At 40.3% G+C, this 27108-nt stretch overlaps 1 protein-coding gene across 1 annotated transcript in view; it reads left to right on the top strand.

Annotated features, from left to right (window-relative positions):
- Nucleotides 1-27108, top strand: part of LOC117915753 (mediator of RNA polymerase II transcription subunit 25) — a 70459-nt gene that overhangs the window by 27275 nt on the left and 16076 nt on the right. Inside the window, exons 5-11 of the mRNA XM_034831436.1 lie at nt 12133-12342; nt 12438-12503; nt 19951-20161; nt 21306-21370; nt 21865-22698; nt 25410-25463; nt 25700-25728. Coding sequence (XP_034687327.1) covers nt 12133-12342; nt 12438-12503; nt 19951-20161; nt 21306-21370; nt 21865-22698; nt 25410-25463; nt 25700-25728 — 1469 coding nt within the window. The remainder of the gene's footprint in view (nt 1-12132; nt 12343-12437; nt 12504-19950; nt 20162-21305; nt 21371-21864; nt 22699-25409; nt 25464-25699; nt 25729-27108) is intronic.

Consider the following 27108-nt stretch of genomic DNA (forward strand, 5'->3'; position numbering starts at 1 on the left):
CTAGATTAGACTAATCCTTGGGAATTACACACCGTTAACCAGTCAAGTTGCACCACATTAAGGGGAGTCCCCTTAAAAACCTTGGAGTAGAAAGCCCAAAGAGAAGCAAGGAAAAAAATAGAATCCCAAAGATTCTCTAAATTCCTTGCTTTATTCTAAAAAATCCTCGTGTTTCTTTCCCGCCACACAACCCAAATTAAAGCGATGCTCGCAGCTTGCCACAAAACTATCCCCTTCCCTTTCTTAGATGAACCAAATCCATTAAATTTGATGGACATCATGTCAAAGATGCTCCTCGGGGGGACCCAATCCATCTTGGCTAACTGAAATAATCTGTGCCACAACCCCATCATCAAAGAGCAATGTAGGAAAAGATGATCTGTTGATTCCCTATGCACAGAATACAAATATCAGGACTAAGACCTTTGTAAGGTTTTCTCAATTGTAGCATGTCATTAGTATTTACCGTCTTGTGTGCCACTAACCAGACAAAGGACTTCACTTTAAAAGGGACTTGAGAATTCCACACGAACTTAGAAGGAAAAACCGGAGGAGAACCAAAAAAATGGGATAAGGCTAGAAAGAAAGATTTGACTGAAAAAAGCCTTGAAGAAGATAAAGGCCAGGATCTGACATCTGAAACCGAAGGTGATAGATGCAAACCATCAAGTGATCGCATGAGGCCTTCTAAATCTTCTATCTCAAAATCTGAAAGGTTATGGCGAAAATTAAAGTTCCAAGAGAAAGGACGATTAGGACAGAGAATTGAAGAGATAGGAATATTTTTATCCAAGACTATTTTTTATCCAAGACTACTCTAAATAGTCTTGGATATTGGGATCCTAAAGATTGGTCCCCCCACCACAAATCTTCCCAGAATCGAATTGTTTCCCTATTTCCTACCACAAATCGAGTAAACATGGAAAACTCCTCAAAGACTTGTGCAATAGCCTTCCAAGGATAACGATGTGACCATTTGACTAAAGTGTTAGCATCCCAACCATTAGAGTGAAAACCATAAATGCTTAAGATGACTTGATGCCATAGAGCTGAACCCTCTCTAGGGTACCTCCACAGCCATTTCCCTAAGAGAGTGAGATTCCTTAGGGAAATCTTCCCAAATCCCAATCCCCCTTTTGCCTTCGGATTACACACTATATTCTAACTAACTAGATGATCTCTTTTACTTTTCCTAATCCCTGACCATAAAAAATCCCTTTGCAACCTCTCAATTTTTGCAGCCACAGAAGCAAGTATCTTAAACAAAGAGAGGAAGTAACAGGGCATGTGGGTGAGGCAAGATTGGATAAGAGTTATTCTTCCTCCAAAAGATAAATAAGCCTTTTGCCACCCATCTAATCTTCTTGAGATTCTCTCAATCACTGGATCCTAAAAGCCACAGGCCTTGGGATTCCCTCCCAAAAGGAGACCCAAATAGAGTATAGGTCAACTAGAAGCCTTGCAATCAAGCAACTCAGCCAACCTAGAAAGATGATTCTAATCAAGATTGATGTCATAAATATTACTCTTGTTTAGGTTGACCTTGAGCCCAAAAATATGCCCAAACATTAACAAAAGACTCTTGAGAGTCTGCAAATCTTCCTCCCTATCGTTAGAAAAGAAAATGGTATCATTTGCGAATTGCAAATGGGTCACCCTAGTTCTGTTCCTGCCCACCCTGAAATCCTCTAACAAATATCTTTCCTCTGCTCTCAATAGCATCTTGCTCAGTACATCTGTGACTAAAGTAAACAAAAAATGGGACAAAGGGTCGCCTTGTCTTAGGCCTCTAGAAGCCTTAACCCACCCTTTAGCGTGTCCATTCACCAAGACTGCATAAGATACCGAGGACAAACAACCACTCGCCCATTTCCTCCATTTAGGACTGAACCCCTTTTTCTCCAACACGTGATCCAAAAAATCCCAACTCACATGATCATAAGCCTTTTCAAAGTCAATTTTGAAGACGACTCCTTCCTTCCCTGATCGTCTTTTCTCATCCACTATCTCATTGGCTATGAGAACCGCATTCAAAATTTGTCTTCCTTGAACAAAAGCGCCTTGAGTAGAATGTATGGTTTCATGTAGTACCCCTCTTAGACGCCCTGAAAGCACTTTGGCTATTATCTTGTAGAGACTAGTGATCAAGCTAATGGGTCTAAAGTCTGAGATTTTCTTTGTCAAACTTTTTTTGGGTAACAGAACTATGAAAAAGGCATTAGTGCTTTGATTGATAATCCTGCTTCTGTGAAACTTTGCAAACATTCTCACTAAATCCTCCTTGATCACATCCCAACAATCTTAAAATACTGTAATGGTAAAGCCATCAGGCCCCGACGCCTTATCCTTATCCAACTAAAAAATGGCCTTAGAAATCTCTTCTTCAGTGAAAGGGGAGTCCAACCTAGATGCACTCTCTTCCGATATAGGGGACCAATCTAAACCTTCAACACTCCAAGACTCCAGTAGGACTAGCGTAGAGCTTTTCAAAGTAAAGTAAAATCTCCTATGTGATACTCTCAGCATTATTCAATACTAGGCCACTTTCATTCTCTAACACCTTGATAAATTTCCTACTTCGCCTGCCATTAGCCACTTTATGAAAAAACTTTGAGTTACAATCCCCTTCCTTAACCTATTTCACCCTAACTTTTTGTCTCCAATGAATTTCTTCCCTCAAAATTAATTCCTCTAGCTCCCCCTTTTTTAAGGCTCTTTGAACTAAAAGTTTAGAAGTGAGACCCCCTACTTGCTAAATGGCATCAAGGTTGGCTAAATCATTGAGGATGCTTTTTTTCCTTTCATTTAGCTCTCCGAAAGAAACCTTATTCCACTCTTTCAAATTGGCTTTAACAAATTGTAATCTCCTCATGAACTTGTGACCTTCCCACCCATTTTCTTGAAAACCTCTCCACCAATTTCTAAAATTCTCCTTGAAACCAGGATGTTGCAACCACATATTCTCAAACCTAAAAGGTGTTGGGCCCCACTTGAACGGGTTGGTATCCAAAACAATCGGCCAATGATCCGAAGTCCTTCTAGGAAGAACTTCTTGAAGGCCCTTGGGAAAGAGATGCCCCCACTCATTTGATTCAAGGAAACGATCCAATCTCTTACACACGGGAGGCTCTTGCATGTTTGACCAAGTGAATGATGCGTTCCGTAAAGGTGGATCAAGCAATTCACATTCTCTTATAAAACTATCAAAGTCCTTCATGCTTGAAGTTAAACTAGAACCACCCAATTTTTCTGAACTTCTCCTTATGACATTAAAATCACTGCCCACGCACCATAACGGAAAAGATAGGCCAAAAATGTCTAAAAGCTCCACCCAAAAGTCCTTCCTAAGTGATGGGCTGTTTGGGCCATAAACTGTGGATATCCAAAAAGATCCGCATCCTACCAAATCAAACTTGACTGAGACCGAGAAGGATCCTATTACCGCCTCCTCACTACGCAGCTTTTTCAAGTCCCAAATAATCAAAATCCCACCTGAAGCCCCGCACCCCAGAATAGCAACCCAATCCTTATTTTTGACCGTCCAGACACTACCCACAAACCTTCTATCACATTTCACCTTTTTTGTTTCCTGAATGATCACAACATCCGGATTCTCTGACCTCAGAAAATCTTTAACCACCCTTATCTTATTCCTTGATCCCAAGCCTCTGGTATTCCAACTGATAATTTTCATGGAGAAACTCACAGACCCTAACCACCGAGAACTTAAAACCTCACGCACTTTAGCCATTTTCTTGGGGGACATGCCATCTATATGGAACTCGCCCGTTGGAGAGACCATAGTATCACCCTGGTTACCTGTAACCAGGTTAGATACCTCCTTAGACAAGTTGGGTTTAGACTTACTAGGGTTAAAACTCTCAGACATCTGGTTTGATAAAGCCAACTGGGTCTCCTTCTCACCACGGATAGGAATGCCAACATATTTTTGATAAAAAGTGCCAACAACGTCTTTTTTAGGAAAAAATTCAGAAATTACTCGATTTTCCATGGGAGGTTGAGAAAGAGAGACTGAACTAGGAAGATCTGGACCAGAGGGACTCGACAAAAGAAGTGCCAAACCATAAGAAGGGATAGAAGAATACTTGGGTGGCTGAAAAGGTGAATACAGGCTTACCTCCAAGTTTTCCACTCCCGACATTTCACAAATCCCCTCAAAGTTGAGCCCTTTACCTCTGATTTCTGGACTAGAAGGTGAATTCGTGACTGATGAATCTCGAAGATCGGACCCCACTCGGCCCAAAGAACGTTCTTTGTCTTCTTCGAAGGGATTGCGCAAAGCCGCTTCGCCTCTTGACGACGGGGTCCCTTCCCCCAAACACTACTTTCGATTCCTTGCCGATTGACAGTGAAAGAGAGGACTCGCTCTGAATCCTTGTTCCAGCTGAGATCCCATCCCAAAATCCTCTTCCAATAAACTGACTTTGCTAACTGACGATGTCTTCCCGAGGAAAAGAGGCTCGTTGCGACTTTGAAGTCCTTGTCGGCGATCGAAACTTGGATGAAAAAGGGTAGTCCACAGTTTTTTTGAAACAACCTTCTCTTCCTTATGCTTAGAGCCTCTCGTCTGAACCTCAGGAGCTTTTCCTTTTCTCCCTGCATCATTTTCTTCCCTTCGAAACAAACCCTTCTTAATAGAGGTCTTCGTTCCTCCTTTTCTTTGGCCCAACCATGACGGGCCTTTTAAAATACAGCCCACGATTGCGGCTTAAGGTGGGCTAGGGTTGGGAAGAGATTGGGCCTTTCTCTCAAAGGCCCAACCATTCTCTTCAGAGAAAGCCTCGTCCCCGCCGGCCCTAACTTCAACTGGACCTTAAGAGCGTGCAAACAGTGGGGCCACCTTTGTAGAAGATCCTGCGTGCTGGGACGTTGAAGACGACAGTGCTACAGTCTCGTGGGCTTGAATAACCACTGGACCAGCAGGAAGCTCACTATTTTTCAACCCTATCTGGGCCCTAACGGGCTAGGCCAAGGTCTTATTGGGCCCATTAATGATTCCTTCCTCTGGGCCTAGAAGACTCCCTTCCCAGCCATTCTCCCTTTTGGACGCCAAATTTGAACTTGAAAACCGAAAACGTGACCAGGGAAGAAGCCTCCTACTGTAGCACTTATTATCCCTAGTGCTACCGCATAGCCTCTCTGCATTCTTTGACCACTGGGAGACGCAACCTCCCGCTTTCAACAACTTGTCCCTGCTACGGGTTGACTTAGACCAGAAAATGTCGTCATCTTCATCTTCTCCGGTGACTATAACTGTGACTGTGAATGTCCAGACCCCATCTTCCACCTCTAGCAGCGCTGGTAGCATGACATTTGGAAGCATCTCCACCCACAGCTTCACTTTGACAAGTCTACAAGCTTCAAAGATTCCTGTGCTTGCGGAGCGGTATACCGGAAAAAGTTGAAGTTTCATCTTAAGTGACAAGAGACCCGGGGACGGACCAGAGGGAACCGCACCTTCGTTACCCTCCCCCACTTCTTCATAATGAATTTCAATTGATCTTCATCCCACAAGTGAAAAGGAATGCCTTTTAGTTCTAACCAGCCCTTTCTGAATTTTCCAACAACAACCATATTTTCTCTTGGCGACCATCTCCTCAGGAGAATAGACTTTCCTCTCACTAATAATCTTCCCTGATCTTGGAACCATTCAACACTCCTTACAGAATCCACAAAGAAACACCCCTTGAAAGCGGAAATGGGGGTTACAAACACCATTCCTTTCATACCCATCATCCTCGCAATAGCTTTTCCTATGTGAACCCAATCTTGAGTTTTTTCTTTGCATTCACAAATTAAAGCTCTGGCCCATTTTCCAACTGACAACTGAGCTCCATTCCTAGGTCCATCCTCTGCAACCACTTTTGCGTAAGACCGACATCCTCTGTAAATGTCCTTACTCGCTTGAGCATCTTCAAACGTTTCCTTCGAAACTCTTCTAGCTTGATTAGAATAAACTTGCATTGAAGAAATCGCCATCCTAAGGGCTTCCCATCCATTGCCTTTAACACCCTCGGGAACGACAAGGATTAATGGTTTCCTTTTTGTGACAAATTCTGTAATTTTCATGAAACGCCCTCTACTATTGAAACAAATCTCCATCAAGTAAGTCCTAGTCTTACCCCTAATCTTTCGTATAAATCCCTTGGAAGCCTCCAACTCCACAGCTTTCTTCAAATGCTCCGTCAACCATTCCACCTCCTCCTTTCCAAATCCTATTGAGACAACAAACCCTCGGCTCCTTTCTGTTATTGAAATCCAAGTTCCCCCATTGGAACCTTCAAACTTTACCTGGAAAGACTTTTTCTCCACTTCAAACTCTTCAACCTTCATCGCTAAAAGAACATCAAACATCAAAGTGAATAAATGAAAAAAGGCGTAAGCAAGAGGATAATTGGAACTTGGCTTTCTCCTAACCCACTTTTTTTTTTTTTTGATAGATAAAGGAAATTCATTAAAAGCCAAAAAGGCTAAAGAGAGTATACACGAAGTATACCAAGATACAAAGGATCAAGAAACAAAAGGTTCTGACCCTTACTTGGTGGCTAACCAATTTACAAAATCAAACAACGATAAAGTATGATCCTCAATATACACCCTAGCCCAATTCACAAAAGTGTACAAAAAAATGGATTTGATATCTTGGTCGTTTCTTTCCACATCATCGAAGGCTCTTCTATTCCTTTCTTTCCAAATAGTCCACATTCGGCAAAGGGGGGCAGTTTTCCATGCTTTCTCCCTTTTCTTGCCCACAAAAGATCCATACCATCCCAGGAGATTCCTTTTCACAGAGGAGTGCATCACCCATTGCACCCCAAAAAGGGAGAAGGTTAGATACCATAACATTCTGGCCTTCTCACAAAACAGGAGAAGGTGATCAATAGATTCCTCCTCATTTTTACACAAGAAGCACCTGTTGGGGATGTTCCACCCAAATCTCTTTAGGCGATCAATGGTGAGTAGTCTGTTCCAAGCCGCCTCCCAACCAAAGAAACTAGCCCTGGTTGGAGCCCAAGACGTCCAGATAGTACTAGCTGGGAAGGGATGGTTGATGCCCATTGAGAGTGAGCTATAAAAACACTTAACAGAGAAGGTCCCATTCTTATTTGCTTTCCACCTGAGCAAGTCATCCACACCTCTTCTAATAGTCAAAGGATGAAGCTTGCTTAATAAGTTTTCCACTTCCCCCACCTCCCAATCATCGAGGTGTCTGTTAAAATGAGGTCCCCAGCTACCCCCAGCTCCATCTTCCTCCCAGGCCTCAGCAACCAAGCCTTCTTTGTTGACTGAGAGATTAAATAAGATGGGAAAAGCTTCTTCCAGAGATTGATTTTCACACCACAAGTCCTTCCAAAACTTCACTCTGGTGCCATCCCCTACAAGGAAGCGGGAGTGAGATTGAAAGTTTTCCCACCCGTTTCTGATGGCCTTCCAAACACCCACCCCATAACGATCTCTAACACCTTTGGAGCACCATCCCCCATCCTGAAGGTCGTATTTACTAGAGATAATTTGCTTCCAAAGGGACTTGTTCTCATTGGCAAATCTCCACAACCACTTACCAAGAAGGGCCTTATTAAAAATAGCTAGGTTGCGGATGCCCAAGCCTCCATCCTTTTTAGCGGCACAAATAACCTTCCAACACACCAAGTGAGGTTTGTTTTCTAAAGCGCCCCCACCCCATAAGAAATCCCTTTGGATTTTTTCAAGTCTTGCACAATCTCTCTTGGGGATCACAAAGAGAGAAAGAAAGTAGGTTGGGAGGCTAGAGAGGGTGCTTTTTAATAAGGTTAGATGACCACCTTTGGAAAGGAATTGTCTTTTCCAGAGAGACAATCTTTTCCTGAATCTTTCTTCCACTGCATCCCACGCACTAGTGGATTTGTAGGGGGCTCCAAGGGGAAGACCTAGGTAGGAAGTAGGTAAACATCCAATCTTACATCCCAAAATTGAGATGAGGGATTCCATGGGGGGACATTCCCCCACTGGGATGGCCTCAGACTTGCTCAGATTGACTTTTAGTCTTGAAATCGCCTCAAACCACATGAAGGTCCAGCTAAGGTATTGCAACTGGACTGCATCGGCGTCGCAGAAGATTAAGGTATCATCGGCGAACAGGAGATGGGAAACGATCAGCCCTTCTCTACCTCTTCCTCCCACTTTGAAGCCAGAAATAAAGCCCTCATTTCTTGCATGTGACAACAATTGGCTAAGAGCTTCCATGGCAAAAAGAAAGAGGTAGGGGGAGAGAGGGTCACCTTGCCTTAATCCCCTAGAACTACGGAAGAAGCCCGTGGGGCACCCATTGATGAGGATCGAGAATGTGGCCGTGGACCAGCACCATTTCATCCAATTTATCCATTTGTGCCCAAATCCCATTCTAGACATCACATCCATGAGAAAGTTCCAATTGACATGGTCAAAAGCCTTCTCAATGTCCAATTTAAGGAGGAGGCCCGCGCGTTGTCTTTTAATCTAGAATCAAGGGCTTCGTTGGCAATAAGAACAACGTCTAGAATCTGTCTCCCATGGACGAAGGCTTGCTGAGAATCAGAAATCACCTCTCCCATCACTGATTTCAGCCTATTAGCAAGGACTTTGGCTAGTAATTTGTATACACTCCCTACCAGGCTGATTGGTCTGAAATCTCTTAGGTCTTCAGCCCCTTCCTTTTTGGGAATGAGCAAAAGAAACGTGGAGTTCAAACTTCTCTGGAAGGTCCCATGGAGGTGAAACTCTCTGAAGAGCTCCAAAATTTCTGATTTAACAACATCCCAGCAAAACAACCAAAAGGCCATTGTAAAGCCGTCCGGGCTTGGAGCTTTGTCGCCACAGCAGCTGCTTAGGGCTGCAAAGATTTCCTCCTCAGAAAACTCAACTTCTAGGCTGTTGGCCAAGCCTTCTCCCAACTCCTTGAAGTTAAGGCCGTTGATTTTAGGCCTCCAATCCCCTGGTTCTGAGAGGAGAGATTTATAGGCCTACAAACGCCCTCTTTTAAGTCATCACTAGAAGAGAGAGTGACCTCATTTATTCTAATTTTAGACAGGAAGTTCTTCCTTGCCCTAGCATTGGCCATTTTGTGGAAGAATTTGGTGTTCTTGTCGCCTTCTTTTAGCCAAATTTCTCTTGACTTCTGTCTCCAAGAAGTTTCTTCCAAAAGAGCCCATTTCTTATAGTCCTCAAGAGCCAGATTTTTAGCCTCTACTTCACTAGCAGTGAGGGGGCTGTCATTCTCCCTGGTCTCCCATCGCTGCAGGCGAGAGAAGGCTTCTGCTCTATTGAGAGAGACATTGCCTATCACCTCCTTATTCCAGTTCTTCAAGTCCTTCTTGAGCGCTTTGAGTTTCTTGGCAATGCAGTGGCTACTATAACCTTCAACAGAATACCCATTCCACCAGTTTCGAACTAGGTCTTGGAAACCATCAATTTTTAGCCACATATTTTTAAAACGGAAAGGGCTTTTGCCTGAGGAGAATCCTCCTGCTTGAAGGACTATAGGACTATGGTCAGAAATCAAACGAGGGAGAGCAGCTTGGGTGATGGCGGAGAAATGGTCTTCCCACTGGTCCGAAAACAGAAAACGGTCCAGTCTAGAGGCAGCTTGAGAGTTCAAACCCCCTATCCAAGTGAAAGGGCCTCCAGCCAAAGGGAGGTCCTTTAGCCCCAGTTCCCCTATAACCTCTTAGAATCTTCTCATTTCAGATGTGAGCCTAGGGGAGTTCCTTCTTTCCTCTGGGAATCTAACAGCATTGAAGTCCCCTCCTAAGCACTAGGGGTCCTCCTAGAGGCCACAGATGGCACTAAGTTCCTCCCAAAAATCCTCCTTTTCACTGCTAATCACTGGCCCATATACCCCAGAAAAAATCCAAGTGAAACCATCGACACAGTTTCTGAAACTGATAGAGATAGAGTACCCCCTGCTTTCTACCTCCAAGTTCTCCAAGACTCTGTTGTCCCAGAGGAGCAGAAGACCTCCTGCCGCACCCCTAGCATCCACAGAAGCCCAATTAAGAAATCTTCCTATACCCACACTGTTGACCATTTGCTGAGACATTTCTTTCACCTTCGTCTCCAAATGGCAAACCAAATCTGGTTTTTGGTTCCTTACCACGCCCTTGATCAACTTTCTTTTCTCAGAGTCATTAAGCCCACGAACATTCCAACAGAGAATTTTAATTCTCATTAGTCAACTGGAACCAAATCCTAGGAATTCTAGCCGGACTTTTTAGCTATTCCTGAAGTCTCCCCGTAGCTAACAGAACATTCCAACCTTTTTAACTCTCTTTCGAAACGGGTGGTGCAAGATTTTTTCTTCTTTCGTCGCTTGCAAAGGGTGCTATTTCCCGTCCTCAGCTTCAATTTCTTAAGTAAATTCAGAATTTCAACCTCGTATCCTTCGACAGGCATTCCCAAGACTTTGCTAAAATGAAAGAGATTGGAAATCTCCTCCTCTGACCATACTTCTTCGCACGGGGAGGAAGCTGTCTGGTCCTTCTGCTTCGCCGCAAAGTTTGGGGGGTCGGGCCTCAGGACCACTGTCGACCCATCTCTAAGCATCAAGGACAGATGAATCGGCGTCTCTTCAGTCTCTCGTGACATCAGATCCGTCTGTCCAGAGCATCCCCTTTCCCTCTCGGATCCCGTAACCAAGAATGGAGTAGAAGAAGGAGAAGAAAGCATCCCACTCAAGGGGGGTGGAGGGGCGAGAGCATACCTTGAGGATTGCGGCCTTCGACAGAGGGGGGGAGGTCATTTGCCGACGTTACTTCCAAATGGGACGGCGCTTCCAGCTGGGGGCTCTTAGCGGGGGTTCCTCTCCTCCGGCGCGGGGAGCAGCTAGGGGTTCCCAGCCCTAAGTCATTGGGAGAAGCTGGGCCAAAGGGTATATGAGTGATTCCCAGAGAGGCTACTTATATTAGTAGGCAATGGGCATGTATGGGTCCCCAATTTGTTCTCTACAAATCCTATTATAGTTCTTTGAAACTGGTTTCTCAAGGTCCCTTTTTAGTCCAAGAAGTTTGAGGTTTTTAGATTCTTTCCAAAGGTGAGTTTTTAGTTTGGGAAAAAAATCTATGACTTTACACTAGCCAAAACGAAGAGGTTGGGCTCTAGCTATTCACTCTTGATTGTGCAAGAGTGATGAGGAATCAACAAATCATGTCCTTCACTATTGTGTAGCGCATTGTTTATTGCACTTATTATTTTCACTTTTTAATCTGGTACTGGTTCTGCCTTATACTGTGGAAGAGGTGCTTTTATGAGGGCACAGGGGTTTTGTTGGGAAAAATGGAAGAAAGGCATAGAGGTTAGTCTGTTCTGTTTTACTGAATTATTTGGTGGGACGGAAACCAAAAAACTTCTGAAAGCTTGGAGTGGTAGATTCAATCACTAAGAGATTCTTTTATCTGAATGTTCTTTCTTTGGTTATGATTTTGTGTGGGAGCATGGTTGCCCATCCATGATAGATTTTGTGGATTGGGTGGGTTGCACTAATGTATTTACCTTTTCTATTTCTAGCCCTTTAGTGTTCTTTGTATACCTTTTATGTGTTGGGTCCTACCTTTTTGATTGGTGTTTTTAAATAAAATTTTCTTTTGCCTATCAAAAAAAATAAAAAATGATGGTTGCAGTTTTTATGCATTTCTTGTTCTCATGTGTATGCTAAAACATGAAAATGAAGTTACTATATCATGATTCATGATCATGTCAAATCTACAGTTTCTGTGAAGGGCAGATCTTCTTCAAATGCAATGGAAAACTGGCAATGATTTCATGTTTTGGAATATCTAAAAGGCCACCGTTTTAAATGTTTATGTATTATGTCAACATGATTTATTATGCTTTTGGTATAATCATGTAGTATTGAGATTTTGGTTAAACTTATGACTGGTTTACCTATTCTAAAGCAGAGACAACCATGTCGAGCATAAAATGATGTAATGAGATTGAGACCATCTTGGATCTCTTCAACAAAAAAATTTACTTTGATTTCAACAGTTTTATCCTAGGATCTCCACAACAATAAAGCACATAAGCTGCTTGGCATTGGCAGCCATGTTTCTTATGAACATGTTAAGCCAATGTTTACCATTTTTCTCTTGCATGGTTCAGATGTTCTCTGTTGCTGCAAATGGAAGCCAAACCCAACAAAATGTGGATGGACAACGACATTGCATTCTAGTAGCTGCAAATAACCCTTATCCCTTGCCCACACCAGTTTATCAACCACAAATGCAAAACATGGAACAGAATGAGAGCATTGAATCACAAACAGAAAGTCGTCTTTCTGATGCAGAGGCAGTTGCTAAATCATTTGCTCAGGTGGTCATATAGGGTTTTATTTTCCTACTTTACTGATGACATTCTCTTTGGCTTCTTACATATCACCAGTTGCCTTTCCTTCTCTTTCCTTGCAGTGCTCTGTTTCTTTGTCAGTCATTTGTCCAAAACAGCTTCCGAAACTAAAATCAATTTATAATGCGGTAAGATTTGGTTCTGCTTATTATTTATTTGTGCTATCCATCAAAGAAAAATATTACTTGTTTGTATTGCTGCTATTTCTCTTGTAAAAACTGTACCCATAGCACAATGTGAACTTATATTTATTTTACAAATTACTTTCTTGAGCTTTGTTCAACATTGGGTGCGATCTCGGACTATGATAATTAAGTTCTAATAACAGATTCATAGCTTTATATGGTTATACTGTATGATGGTCATACCATACACCAGCAATATTACAAATCAGTCTTTTTGTAGGTGATATTTTGCCTCCTTGAATTGTAATTAGTTAATATTTGGTTTTTTTTTTTGGAGTTCTTTTTGTTTCTTCCTCAAGTGTGCAACTCATATTTCTTTTCTTTGTGGAGCTTTTCTCCTTGTTCTTGATCAGATTTCGTATACCATAGAAGGATTGCACTTCCTTATTGACCTTTCTAATTAATAGAAATGAATTGGTTTTGTTTCTGATAAAAAATAAGTTTAAAAATCAGTCCTCAAAGAATGTTGATGCAGGAGGGAATGTTGGAAAGGGTTGTGAGTCTTGTGACTTATATTATTAGACTATTGTAGATCATGCTTTAAGCACACAAATGATGGCATAATGCCAAACATTTGGAAAGTACATTTATCCTTTTGTGACTTACCTTTTCAAATATTTATGCTTGTTTTCTTATGCTCAGTGCTTTCAACTTGACCCTAAATAGACATTACCCTTTCCCCTTGGTGCACCCATCCTGTTCACACCCTAACCCAACCCACCCTCACCCTCCCCCGACTCCCCAACCCAACCTCCAATCCCCAACCACACACACAAATGCACTCCCTTGATTTAATTGATCAAGAAATAAAAGAAAAGAAAGAAGAAAAAATAAAATCAAATAAAAGAAATGGTTTGACATGTTGTCAACATCTAGCCTTGTTTTTTTGGAATGCATAGGTTATGTTGAATATAATGAATTTATAGTGTACAATCTTTCCTTTTTTTAATATAGGTCACATGTATGGTAGTTAGGACTCCTAGCCTTGTATATATATATTTTCTCAATTGTAAGTAGATTACATGAATGAGAATCAAAGTTTTCTTCTCTCTCTCTCTCAACATGGTATCAGCACCAAGGGAGAAAACCTAATTCTTTCCAGTTTCCCTGTGTCATCAATTCCGGGAAACCTTCCCGTGACCGTGTTTTATTCCGGTCACCTTCCCTAGACCCCAAAGCTTTCCGGTCGGTTGAATTGTCGTCAGAAAACATTCACTGTCGGCGACTTTTCCGGCGACGTCTTTTTCCAACACCGCAAGGAGCGCCTGGAGGAGATCTCCAATTTTTCCCAAAGCACCGGAGCCAGAAAACCACCCACGCGCCGGCCACGCGCGTTTTTCCGGCCGGCAACTGCATCTCACGTCGGCGCGTGAGGGCACGTGAGCCACTTTCCGGCGACGTGCTTCCTCCTCCAGCCTCGCCTGACGCCGACTAGCCACCCTTCATACATGTTTCTGCCATCCGAGCCCTGCACGTGCCTCTTTTGGGGTTCTTTTGCCTTCGTCGGCCCTCCGAACAGTTTTTTCGGCGTCCTCCGGCTATTTTTTCTCAACCCTAATCCCTGCACGTGCCTTGGGAAGTGTTCTTCTACCTTTCCGGTGGTGCCACGGTTGTTTTTCTTTTCTATTTGGTCTCTCACATGGGCGATTCTTCGGTTTTTCCTTCTTCAACCGCATTTGAAGCCGTATTAGGGCTCTCTTCGATCCAAATATACTTCATTCTCCAGATAAGTGGATATGACTACTAAAACTTCCATTTTTTCCTCTGTCATATCTGGATCTCCTATGATTACTTCGGAGAAATTGGTTGGCAGTGAAAATTATCTTTCTTGGTCTGCCTCTGTTGAACTTTGGTTTATGGGACAAGGATATGAGGATCACTTGGTTACACAGGAGGCAGATATCCCTGAGGTTGAGCGCGTACAGTGGAGAAAGATAGATGCCCAGTTATGTAGTGTATTATGACAATCAGTTGATCCCAAGATCCTTCTTCATCTTCGGGCCTACAAAACTTGTTTTAAATTTTGGACTCAGGCCAAAGGATTATACACGAATGATATCCAACGTCTTTATAAGGTGGCTTCTGCTATTGTCCATATCAACCAACAAGACTTGGATCTATCTACTTATATTGGCCAGATTGCCTCTCTTAAGGAGGAGTTCTTGACTGTGATGCCTCTTACTCCTGATATTGGGGCTCAACAAACATAGCTTGATAAGTTCTTCATGGTCCTTACTCTTATTGGCCTCCGTCCTGATCATGAGCCTGTCCGCGATCAAATTCTTGGTAGTTCATCAGTTCCGTCCTTGGATGATGTGTTTGCTCGCCTCCTTCGTATCTTGTCCACTCAGACTTTGCCATCTGATAGCATTTCAGATTCTTCTGTGTTAGTTTCTCACACTACCTCTCGAGGAGGACGCAGTGGTAACCGAGGTAGAGGCCAACGTCCTCATTGCACCTATTGCAATAAACTTGGCCACACTCGCGATCGTTGCTATCAGTTACATGGACGGCCTCCTCACACTGTCCATGTGGCCCAGTCCTCTGATTCTCAGCTGCCTCAGCCTCCGAGCTCCTCCGCATCTCAGGCATCTCAGGCTTCTATTGCCTCTATTGCCCAGCTTGGTAATGCTTCTGCTTGCCTTACTCACACATCTTCTCTTGGACCCTGGATTCTAGATTCTGGAGCTTCTGATCACTTATCTGGTAATAAAGATCTTTTCTCCTCTATTACTACTACTTCTGCTTTACCTACTGTTACCTTAGCTAATGGTTCTCAAACTGTAGCTAAAGGTATTGGTTTGACCCTTCCTTTGCCTTCTCTACCTCTCACTTCTGTCCTTTATACTCCTGAATGTCTTTTTAATCTTATTTCCATCAGCAAAATCACTCGTACTCTTAATTGCTCTATTACCTTTTCTGATAAATTTGTGACCTTTCAGGACCGGAGTACGGGGAAGACGATTGGCATAGGACGTGAGTCTTAAGGCCTCTATCACCTCACCTTGGATTCATCTCCTGCAGTTTGCATTTCCATTGATGCTTCTCTCCTCATTCACAGTCGTTTGGGCTACCCTAGTCTCTCCAAGTCCCAGAAGATGGTCCCTCGTTTTTCCACTTTGTCGTCGCTTTCGTGTGAGTCATGTCAGCTTGGGAAACATACTCGTGTCTCGTTCCCAAAGCGTTTGAATAATCGGGCAAAGTCTCCTTTTGAGCTTGTCCACACTGATGTTTGGGGTCCTTGTCGGACTGCGTCTACTTTAGAATTTCCGTATTTTGTCACTTTCATTGATGACTATTCTTGATGTACTTGGTTATTTTTAATGAAAAATCGAGCTGAGTTATTCTCTATTTTCCAGAAATTTTATGCTGAAATCCAGACCCAGTTCAATATTTCTATTCGTGTGTTACGCAGTGATAATGCCAGGGAATATTTTTTAGCCCCATTTACTTCATTTATGTCTCATCATGGGATTCTTCATCAGTCTTCTTGTGCTCATACTCCTCAACAAAATGGGGTAGCTGAACGCAAGAATCGATATCTTGTTGAGATAGCTCGTACTATCCTCCTTCATAGTAATGTTCCTTTTCGTTTTTGGGGGGACGCTGTTCTTACCGCTTGTTATTTGATTAATCGTATGCCCTCCTCTGTTTTACATGATCAGATTCCTCATTTCCTTCTCTTCCCTGACCAACCACTTTATTTCCTTCCTCCTCGTGTCTTTGGTTGTACTTGCTTTGTTCATATTCTCACTCCTGGACAAGACAAGCTTTCCGCCAAAGCCATGAAGTGCCTCTTCTTGGGATATTCCAGACCTCAGAAGGGTTATCGTTGTTATTCCTTCGAGACTCATCGATACTTTATCTCCGCTGATGTCACTTTCTTTGAGGACTCACCATTCTTTTCCACCACTTCTGAGTCTCTTCCTGTTTCTGAAGTCTTGCCCATTCCCATTGTCTCCCCATCTGATGTTGTGCCTCCTCGACCACTTCAGGTTTATCATTGTCGCCCTCGTGTCGCTGCTCCTCTCCCTTTTGCTGAGGCACCTGCTGACTCACTTCCTATCCCTTCGGCTTTTCCTGCCCCGACTCTGCCTTCTCCTGATGATTTACCCATTGCTATTCGGAAAGGTACTCGCTCTACTCGTAATCCTCATCTTATTTACAATTTTTTGAGTTATCATCGATTATCTTCACCCTATTCTGCTTTTGTTTTTGCTATATCCTCTGTTTCTCTTCCAAAGAGCACCCATGAAGCTCTTTCCCATCTAGGCTGGCGACAGGCAATGGTGGATGAAATGGATGCTCTGCACTCTAATGGCACTTGGGATCTTGTTGTTTTACCCTCTGGTAAATCTACAGTTGGCTGTCGTTGGGTCTATGCAGTTAAGGTTGGTCCTGATGGTCAGGTTGATCGCCTTAAGGCCCGCTTAGTTGCTAAAGGCTATACTCAGGTTTATGGTTCTGATTATGGTGATACATTCTCCCCTGTTGCCAAGATTGCTTTTGTCCGCTTGCTTCTCTCCATGGTTGCTATGTGTTCTTGGCCTCTTTATTAATTGGATATTAAAAATGTCTTCCTTCATGGTGATCTTGCCGAGGAAGTTTATATGGAGCAACCTCCTGGTTTTGTTGCTCAGGGGGAGTCTGGTTTAGTGTGCAGGTTACGCCGTTCTCTATATGGCTTGAAACAATCTCCTCGAGCATGGTTTGACCGTTTTAGTTCTGTTATTCAAGAGTTTGGCATGCTTCGCATTACAATAGACCATTCAGTTTTCTATCATCATAACTCCTTGGGGCAGTGTATTTATCTGGTTGTTTATGTGGACGACATCGTCATTACAGGTAGTGATCAGGATGGTATTCAGAAACTAAAACAACATCTTTTTACCTACTTTCAGACCAAAGACTTGGGGAAACTCAAGTATTTCTTGGGAATTTAGATAGCTCAATTCAGTTCCGGTGTGGTCCTTTCCCAAAGGAAGTATGCTTCAGACATCCTGGAAGGAACTGGTATGTTAGACTGTAAACCGATAGACACACCTATGGATTCGAATGTCAAACTTGTATCAGGACAGGGGGAACCTTTAGGAGACCCTGGGAGATATCGACGGCTCATAGGTAAATTGAACTATCTCACCATTACTCGTCCAGACATTTCTTTTCCTGTGAGTGTTGTTAGTCAATTCCTACAGTCACCATGTGATAGCCATTGGGATGCCGTAATCCGCATTCTTCGATATATCAAAAGTACACTAGGCCTGGTTAGCGGCGTGCAATTCCATTGGGGTGGCCTAACTCATAGCAGTTGCCTGTATCTACTTTGTATTTTCTCGCATTTGTTTCATTGTAGTTTTGTTTTTCTTTGGTGGGAGGATTCCTCATCCTTCTCTTGTACTTTCTTTTTTATCAATATATGCCTTTGTCGTTTCCAAAAAAAAAAAAAAAAAAAGTACACCAGGCCAAGGTGTGTTGTACGAGAACAGAGATCATACTCAGGTTGTTGGTTAAACAGATGCAGATTGGGCTGGCTCACCCACAGATAGACGTTCCACTTCAGGGTATCGTGTTTTTATTGGAAGTAATCTAATATCTTGGAAGAGTAAGAAACAAGATGTAGTGGCCAGATCTAGTGCTGAAGATGAGTATCGAGCTATGGCTTTGGCAACGTGTGAACTCATATGGTTGAGACATCTTCTTCGAGAGTTGAGATTTGGAAAGGATGAACAGATGAAACTCATCTGTGATAACCAGGCCGCATTACATATTGCATCCAATCCAGTCTTTCATGAAAGGACCAAACATATTGAAGTTGACTGTCACTTCATTAGAGAGAAGATCGCATCAGGATGTGTTGCTACAAGTTTTGTTAATTCAAATGATCAACTAGTAGATATTTTCACTAAATCTCTCAGAGGTCCTAAGATTAAATACATTTGTAACAAGCTTGGTGCATATGACGTATATGTTCCAGCTTGAGGGGGAGTGTTGAATATAATGAATTTATAGTGTACAATCTTTCCTTTTTTTAATATAGGTCACATGTATGGTAGTTAGGACTCCTAGCCTTGTATATATATATTTTCTCAATTGTAAGTAGATTACATGAATGAGAATCAAGGTTTTCTTCTCTCTTTCTCTCAACAGGTTATAATTTCACTTTTAAAACCTTTGGTTGGAACTCAATGAAGAGTATAATCCTTATCAACCTGACATGTGAAGGAGAGTTCGTCCCTTATATTATATCCAGAGCATTGTACATCTTTATTCACAAAAATAAAGAGTAAGGTTTTGTTTGGTTCTCATAAAATTTGAGGGAAAATACAAAGGAAAGAAAAGAAAGATGAAAAGTAGAAGGAAAAAAAAAGTGAGGGCAAATAGAAAATAGATTTAAAGTCAATAAATTATTTTTGTATATTACCTCAAACTCATTTAACTTATTTTAACAATTTTATATAAAAATTAAATATTTAAAGATGCATAAGTTTTCTAACTAATTCAATTATATATGATTTTAATTTGTATTTTTCATAGTACAATTAAACATGAGAAAATAATTTTTTTTAGCATTTTTTTTGTTTGTTTATACTTTTCTGGAACCAAACATAGCATAAGTCTTCCCTAGTGTTTAGGATCACCAGTCATAATATTAGTAATTGAAAATCATTGGGGAATTTACACAATTTTGTTGTATATACTTATGGGGCTAAGGCTAGATTTTTAATTAGAGTAAGCCTTCTATGATGTTGTTTCCAGATAGTTCCTTCATGTGGTGCCTAGTTTGTATTTGTATCCTAAAATGCTTGACTTATTAATCAAATGCCTGATTTATTAATAAAAAAGTAATGGACCTTGGACATTTGGTTTGATTTCTCTCTCTAGAGTTATTGCTTATATGACATTTAGGTGGTGTTTGTTTTTTTACTTAATTCGAAATAGAACCTTAATGCTTAATAGTGTTAAATATTAGGTTGTTTGTTTTTGTAGTATTTTATTTCTATTAAGTATTAAAAAGTAAAGAAAAACCAATATGTTATTTTTTCTATTTAGAAAAAGCTACATATTTTGGCTTTTTCTATTTAGTAAAAAGTTTATAATAAGTCATGAAAAAGTAGAAAAACAAAAAACCTAAATTTTGAAAACAAATTGCTTTTAGCAAAAATCTAAAAAAACAAACACCACCTTACTCTTCACATTCTTTTTTATGTTATTTATGAAGTTCCTCTGTTATAGTCCTTTTTAAAGTTTATTTTTCCACTATGAGTGTTTATGATCCTTCTTACACACACACACACTCATGCACACACATATTTTTTAGAAACAAGCACTAACACATGTCTGGACACTGAATGCAAGGCATGCTATTGAATTTATTGCTTGTTCACTGTAGGGAAAGCGCAATCCCCGAGCAGCAGATCCACCAGTTGATAATGTTAAAAACCCTCATTTCCTGGTTCTAATCTCAGATAGTTTCATGGAGGCTCGTGCTGCTTTAAGTCGGCCTGGACTTTCAAATATGACAGCAAATCAGAGTCCTGTAAAAATGGATATAGCTTCAGTTCCTCAGGTTTCAGCGGCCCCTCCTGCTTCTATTCCATCAGGTTGTTTATGCATTGAACTCTTTAGATCTATTTTTAATCCCTTTCCCTGCATGAAAGATTTGACTCCATCTTGATTATTGAGTACATATTAATACTTGTATGATTTTTTAGGTTCTTTTGCCTTTTTTCCCAGTATAACGCATTGGCTAACTGCCTAACTGGATTTTGTATATAACAAAGAAAAAAAACAATATGATGGATTAGTGACTAAGTTCTGTGGCATGCTATCCATTCAAAACTCAAATTCTTGGCTTGTTCTATCCAGCCTCAAATCTGTCATTCTGTGTAATAAGAGAATGTTGTTGAGTTTGGAACTGAAACCAGCTACAGAGGAGGAATCTTGTTGTGTTTGGAAGTGCTAGCAGTTTCTTATTATTTGCTATTCATTAACACCAGGAGATTCAGTATCAGACCTACCAGTAAGAGAAATTACATTTGGATGGAGTTTGACAGTAGAAAGAAAAATCAACTCCTAATTTGACATACGCTTTAGTAACATTCTTGGCCTCTAATAGCCTACACTAGTAATTACATTTTGTTGGATGCGGGGTTTTCAGTTTAGAAAATTTTGTAGGATTACAGAGAGGTATTAATTTACTCCCTTAGGACTGTATGGCTGGAAGGAAAAACTAAGACTAGTCTCTGTCTATAGCTCTTAAGAATTTTTAGGTGACACAATCTACTTTAGAAAGTTCCAAGAATAGGTTGGGCAACTGAAAATATTAACCTCCTTGTTGGAATGGAGCATCCTATGCTCTTGTTCCGGTTTGGCTAATGATAAGGTACATGTCTGGGCTGGTACTTTATTGCAAAATTAAGATGATGTAATCCATTCTGTTTGGTATGTTCTCTCTCTCTCACTCTCTCAATAAATCAATATCAGTTAGCGATATTTTTATTTAGTAATTTCAGCTCTCTCTCTCTCTCTTAGAGAAAAGGTTCTTAATGCTTGAAATTGAATAGTTTGCATAACCCTATTATCTTATGCACTAGAATGGTAAAAAATAACTTGGTTGGAAAATGGAAGAAAAGGAAATCCTCTGGGTATGATGTGTGAGATGTTCTATATTTGCCACACTCTAAATTTTGCAGCTGATATATCTATTACATTGGTTGAGTGCTTACATTCTACTTTCCTTCTCAGTGAATGGTATCATGAACCGGCCAACAATTGCTGTTGGAGCTGTCCCGACTGCTACTGTAAAAGTTGTAAGATTCTTAAATTGTTCTCTAATTTTAACCTTACATGAATGCTTCAAGGATTGTGAATTCCCTGTTGGACATGACAAGGAAAGAGTGTAGGTATGACCTATGTGTCTAACATGTTCTTATGATATGTATCTAACAGACAACAGGTATGTTCAATCAAGAAAATGAACAAATTTCTATTTCATCATAACTAACCTTAAACCCATTTTGGATATTCCATCTTAGATATACTCTTCAATTTGTCACTGTGCATGAAAGCAAGGAAAGGTAAGTTTGATTATTTTATCATGTTTCCATGTATTAAGCATTGGAAATTAAATGAATCTGACACTTAACAGCACTGGATGCTTATACCAATTGCATTTAACATAAATTTATTTTAGCTTTCTTGGCCTTTTGATGGAAATAAATCTCGTTTGCTCCGTTGCAATTTTTCTGATCTTTAGGATTGTGTTTATGGTCATGACTGAAGAACATTTCTTACATCTGCTCAGGAACCAAGCACGGTAACTTCCATCACATCTGGACCTGGTTTTCCACATATTCCATCTGTCCCACGTGCTGCTTCTCAAGGAGTTCCAAGCCTTCAGACTTCTTCACCATCTTCTACTTCTCAGGAGATGATCTCAAATGGTGACAATGTCCAAGATTTGAAACCTATAGTGAGTGGTATATCACAGACCTTACGTCCTGTGGTTCCCGCTGCAGCAAATGTAAGCATTCTGAACAACCTCTCTCAAGCACGGCAAGTGATGCATTCTGCAGCCCTAAGTGGGGGAACTTCTATAGGACTTCAGTCAATGGGTGGGACTTCCATGGCTATGCATATGTCAAATATGATATCCAGTGGAATGGCATCATCTGTGCCTGCCACTCAAACTGTGTTCTCCTCTGGGCAGTCAGCTGTCTCATCAATAACTGGATCAGGGACACTAGCAGGAACTGCACAGGTTGCACAAAACTCAGCTCTTGGTTCGTTCACTTCAGCAACTTCTAATATGTCAGTAAACTCAAACCTTGGCATTTCTCAACCATTGAGTAATCTTCAAGGAGGTGTTAGTATGGGCCAAACAGTACCTGGAATGAGCCAAGGGAATCTTCCTGGAGGACAAATGGTACAAAGTGGAATTGGTATGAACCAGAACATGATGAGTGGTCTTGGTCCATCAGGTATATCTTCTGGAACTGGCACAATGATTCCTACTCCAGGAATGTCTCAACAAGTGCAACCAGGAATGCCATCTCTTGGTGTGAACAATATGCCCTTACCACAGCAGACATCAGGTGCTATGCAAACAGCACAGTCCAAATATGTAAAGGTCTGGGAGGTAAGTGGGTATTAATTCAACTGCAGATGGTAGACTTGATGGTGTTTTAGAATTTGTCCTTGATTTAAATTATCATATAATGTAACTTTCAGTATTTGCATTCTTCTTTAAATCTTGCTTTTGCTTTGCAAGTTTGCATTACTATTGGATTTAGGAGAGCGTAACAGTGCACAAACTAGCACCTTTTGTTGTGTGTAGTTATCATATGGTTTGGATATCTGCTAATTTTAGAACATGACCTGCTTTCCTCTATTCTTTTTACTGTAGTAGTGCATGCGCTGAGTAGAATGATGATCAGGGCCAAGAAAAGGGGCATTCTAGACCGTTTCTTGGTGGGTGGAAGTTCTATTAATTGGCCATACCTATAGTTCACAGATGAAACTGTAGTCTTCTCCAGAGCTGACTTGAGGATTTGTGCAATGATAAGCTTATTCTTTTAGCATTTAGATGGATATCAGTACCTAAGGTAAATTTAAATAGAAGCACCTTCTTAGGTGTTATTGTTATTTAAGACCATTTGCTTAGGTTAGCTTCCCTGTTAGGTTGTTGGACTGCACAATGTTCCCTTTCTCATTTGGGGCTTCATTTAGGTGGGAATCCTTGAGCTCCTTAGTTGAGTCCTTGTTCCATAAAGGATCTCTTGTAGGTTAGATGATTGGAAGAAAGCCTATACACCCTTAAGAAGAATTATGTTTGTTAAATTTTGCTTATGATTACAAGAAGCCCATCTATCCTTCTGTTCATAAATTTGAGCAGCATCTCTAACCCTTGAATAAGCCTGATGGACGGCCTCCCAAATCTCCCTTGATGTAGAGAGGAAACATAAAAGCTTTTCTGATCTCTGGCTACATTGAGTTCCATAACCAACACATCATATGAGAATCTTCCTCATTCCAAGCATTGAATTTTGGGTCTTCCATACTCATCTCTACCCAAGTAAATGGCTCAATTTCCCTTTTCTCTTCACTTACGTTTTTACCAACTATGACCACTTATGTAATTGCCTATATTCAGTTCAAATGTGGTTGGAATAATCTGGCATTCTCGTGGGATTGGGACTGGGTTTTGAGTGTTTATGATTATTTGGGTAGTAATGGAAGAGGCATCAGATTTTTCTGTTATCATGGGCTGATTGGAGATAGGACAAGATTATTGTAATGGGAAGGACACAAACAAGGAAACAATAGACGCCAAAAAATGGGTTTTGAACCAGTCCCTTGAACCAACACTGACAATGTAGGTTGAAAGAAAACACAAACAATTCCAACAATTAGGGCTGGAAAAAATTAGGACAAACACTGAAAATTGGAGCTGGTAGATGGAACAAAAAAAATAAAAAATAAAAAATAAAAACTGAGCACAAGGCTCTGATATCATGAAAATAGAGAATGATTTTTGAATCATACTTGTGTATTAATCAGATATATTTACAACCGATTTGTAATGTGTTATCATGGGAAAAAAGAAAGGAAACTACTCTGTTCTAGGCCTAGAATTACTCCACTAAATCAGCCATTAATTATAGGTAATAAATCAGATAATCAATCAATCCTAATTACAGGACATAAATCAAGTCAATTGAACAACAGAAGAAACATGAATTATTGCACCAATTCTCCAACAGAACTATATAATCATTGGATTTATATGGGGGGCAAAAAAATGACTGCAAGGGAGAGTTAGGATGATTCAAGGTGAGGTGTATGCACTGGGGCATAGATGCAACTGAGACACCTAAATAATTTCTCCTCCATTGGAATCAATTCATTATTTCTTGCATGTCAAAAGACTGGAATTCACTTTTATTTGATACTAATGTACATTGTTACCACAGTTCCATTGATCTATCTAGCAAAAGGAAACAAAATAACCTAATATGCTGTTCAACATTGAAGAAATGCAGAAAAACCTTTATCATCTGCCAAAAAAGGTTACAGTTGTAACACAATCCTTCGAGTTACCAGCTAAGGGGGTTCTGGTAAGAAAAAATGATTGTGAAGAATATTGTACGTGAGGTAATTTATTGGTGAATTGGTGGTGTTAATGCAAAAGAAGAGGAGTTAGCAAATCATATTCTTCTCCATTGTGAGATAGTGAAACGGCCTTAGTTTTTGCCTTGCTCTATCAAGAGCTTTATGGAATGAGAGGAATCAAAGAGTGTTTGGAAGGATTGAGCTATATAAAGTGACACATTCCTTAAGTCTTGGTTCTTGTGGTATTTGTAGCCTTTGGGAAAGGAAAAATGTCTTTTCTTAACTATGTGGGCATGATTGGAGTGTTAACTGCTGTTTAGTTTTTGTTTCTTATTGTTTTTTACTTTTCTTTTTTTCCAGACTGATTAGGTAGTCCTCTGTATGCACCTTATGTGTTAGGGTTTTTGGCTTCTTTTTGATAGGCAAGACATTGTAATACACATATGCATCTTTCATATGCATATGTTGTAACAATATATCCAAAAGAATGTCATATGTTATTGTGATCAAATTCTTCCCATTATTTGTTTTAGAGCAATGGTTTATGATTTTATAATTTATGGTTCTGTAATGCCTATTTTATATTTTCTTGGAGTGTCAGCAAATATATTCAAAATTATCCATGGAACTGAGTAATAGCTCAGTTCTTCACTTTGTATGTAAAGCAAGTGTGCAGTCATTGATTTTTTTATCTACTTATTTATTTATTTATTTTGTGTATGATCAAAATGCATGCAGGGAAACTTATCGGGGCAGAGACAAGGGCAGCCTGTTTTCATCACCAGACTTGAAGTAGGTTTCTTCGTGCCTGATAATCAATTTTGTTTCAATTATGTGTCCCATTATTTTTTCTTAATTTTTTATGATGGTTTTTATCATATAATGATGCTTCAATCTTACTTTCACATTGCAATTTGCTGTTATTTTCAGAATTTACGAATACTGATGTGAGCTTTAGTCCACATAAATGATTCACTTAGCCCCAACCTAAAAGGCTGATATTATTTTATATTGTTTCTTTGTGGCAGGGTTATAGAAGCGCATCGGCTTCAGAGTCGTAAGTCTAGGGATTATCATCCTTATTTGAAGTAGCTTTAAATTAATGTTTTCTATCATTATTGCAATTTTTTTTTTCATTCTTGTAATTACTTATTCATATCGTTAACTCATAATTGCTAATAAGAAAGAGAATAACTATCAAAATGGATTAATATTCAGCTTGATTTACCTTTTTTTGAGTGACAAATACTGTTTAACTGGTAATTAATTAGTGGACTTTAATCAGGACCTGATTTAGTTTTACTAAGATGTGAGATAGTAAAGAGAGAGTTTGGTGGCAATTGTGGGTTTTAGAAATGCCTACTATTCTAAGAATCATGTTCTCCTCAACAATGCCATTGTTGTGCTCATCAATAGGTCTGTTTTTGAGTTGACTTTACTCCAAGGTGTATGGAAAAGGGCCATTTTGCTTGATAGAGGGTTGTAGTGCTTGCGGTCCTTCCGAGTATGTCCAGGATCATTCAAACTATAGTTCATTCTTTACTCAGAGGAACTTAATAGACTTACCAACCCTTATACTAGTTTGGACTGCTGTTTGTTACAAAGAGGGTTATGCCATTTCTCTTTACTAAATGGGAAGTAATTGAGCACGCTAATGGTTACAATTACATTTGGATTGTGTAATATGCTAATTTATAGATCCTACCCAATCAACATTTGTATATCTCCCTACTTCTAAATGGGCCATAACTCTAAATTCTATGTCAGTGCTTGATCTAGCCACAACAGGTTGTTTCATGAAGTACCTTGAACTAAATTCCCTCCCACAAACATGCAGTACCTTGAAGTTGCTCCTCTATTTATTACAAATCCTGCCCAATCAATATCTATATATCCCTCTACTTTCAAATGGTCATATTTAGAAAATAGCAAACCTTTCCCTGGAGCAAATTTTAAATACCTGAGAATCCTATGTATAGCCACAACATATGTGTTCTGCAAGATCTTTGATCTCAAATTCTGCTGCCAAATATGTTTTGGTTTGCCCATCTCCTCACTATCACTACCTATCACCAAAGTTATTTTTGCTTTAGTGAATGTTTGAGAAAAAAGTGTGATCAAACTGGCTTTGATGGTATTCGTACTTCTTCAGGGCATGAGTAAATCTACCTAACTAAGCTTTAGGTCATTCCTTGAGTCCATCAAGGACTTACTTATCTACATGCCTTATCCCCCCTTTTGTTGGGTTGGAAAAGCCAAGAGGAAATTCCATGTATACTTTTTCTTCTAGATCTCCATGAAGAAATGCATTTTTCACATCACATGTTTGAAGAGGCTAGATAAGAGGGTTCAAATGACATTTGTTTTTTCCATTGGAGCAAAAGTTTCTTGATAATCTAACCCATACATTTGTGTATAACATTTAGCTGCCAATCTT

This window comes from Vitis riparia, chromosome 1, assembly GCF_004353265.1.
Source record: "Vitis riparia cultivar Riparia Gloire de Montpellier isolate 1030 chromosome 1, EGFV_Vit.rip_1.0, whole genome shotgun sequence".
In the NCBI taxonomy this organism is placed as follows: Eukaryota; Viridiplantae; Streptophyta; class Magnoliopsida; order Vitales; family Vitaceae; genus Vitis; species Vitis riparia.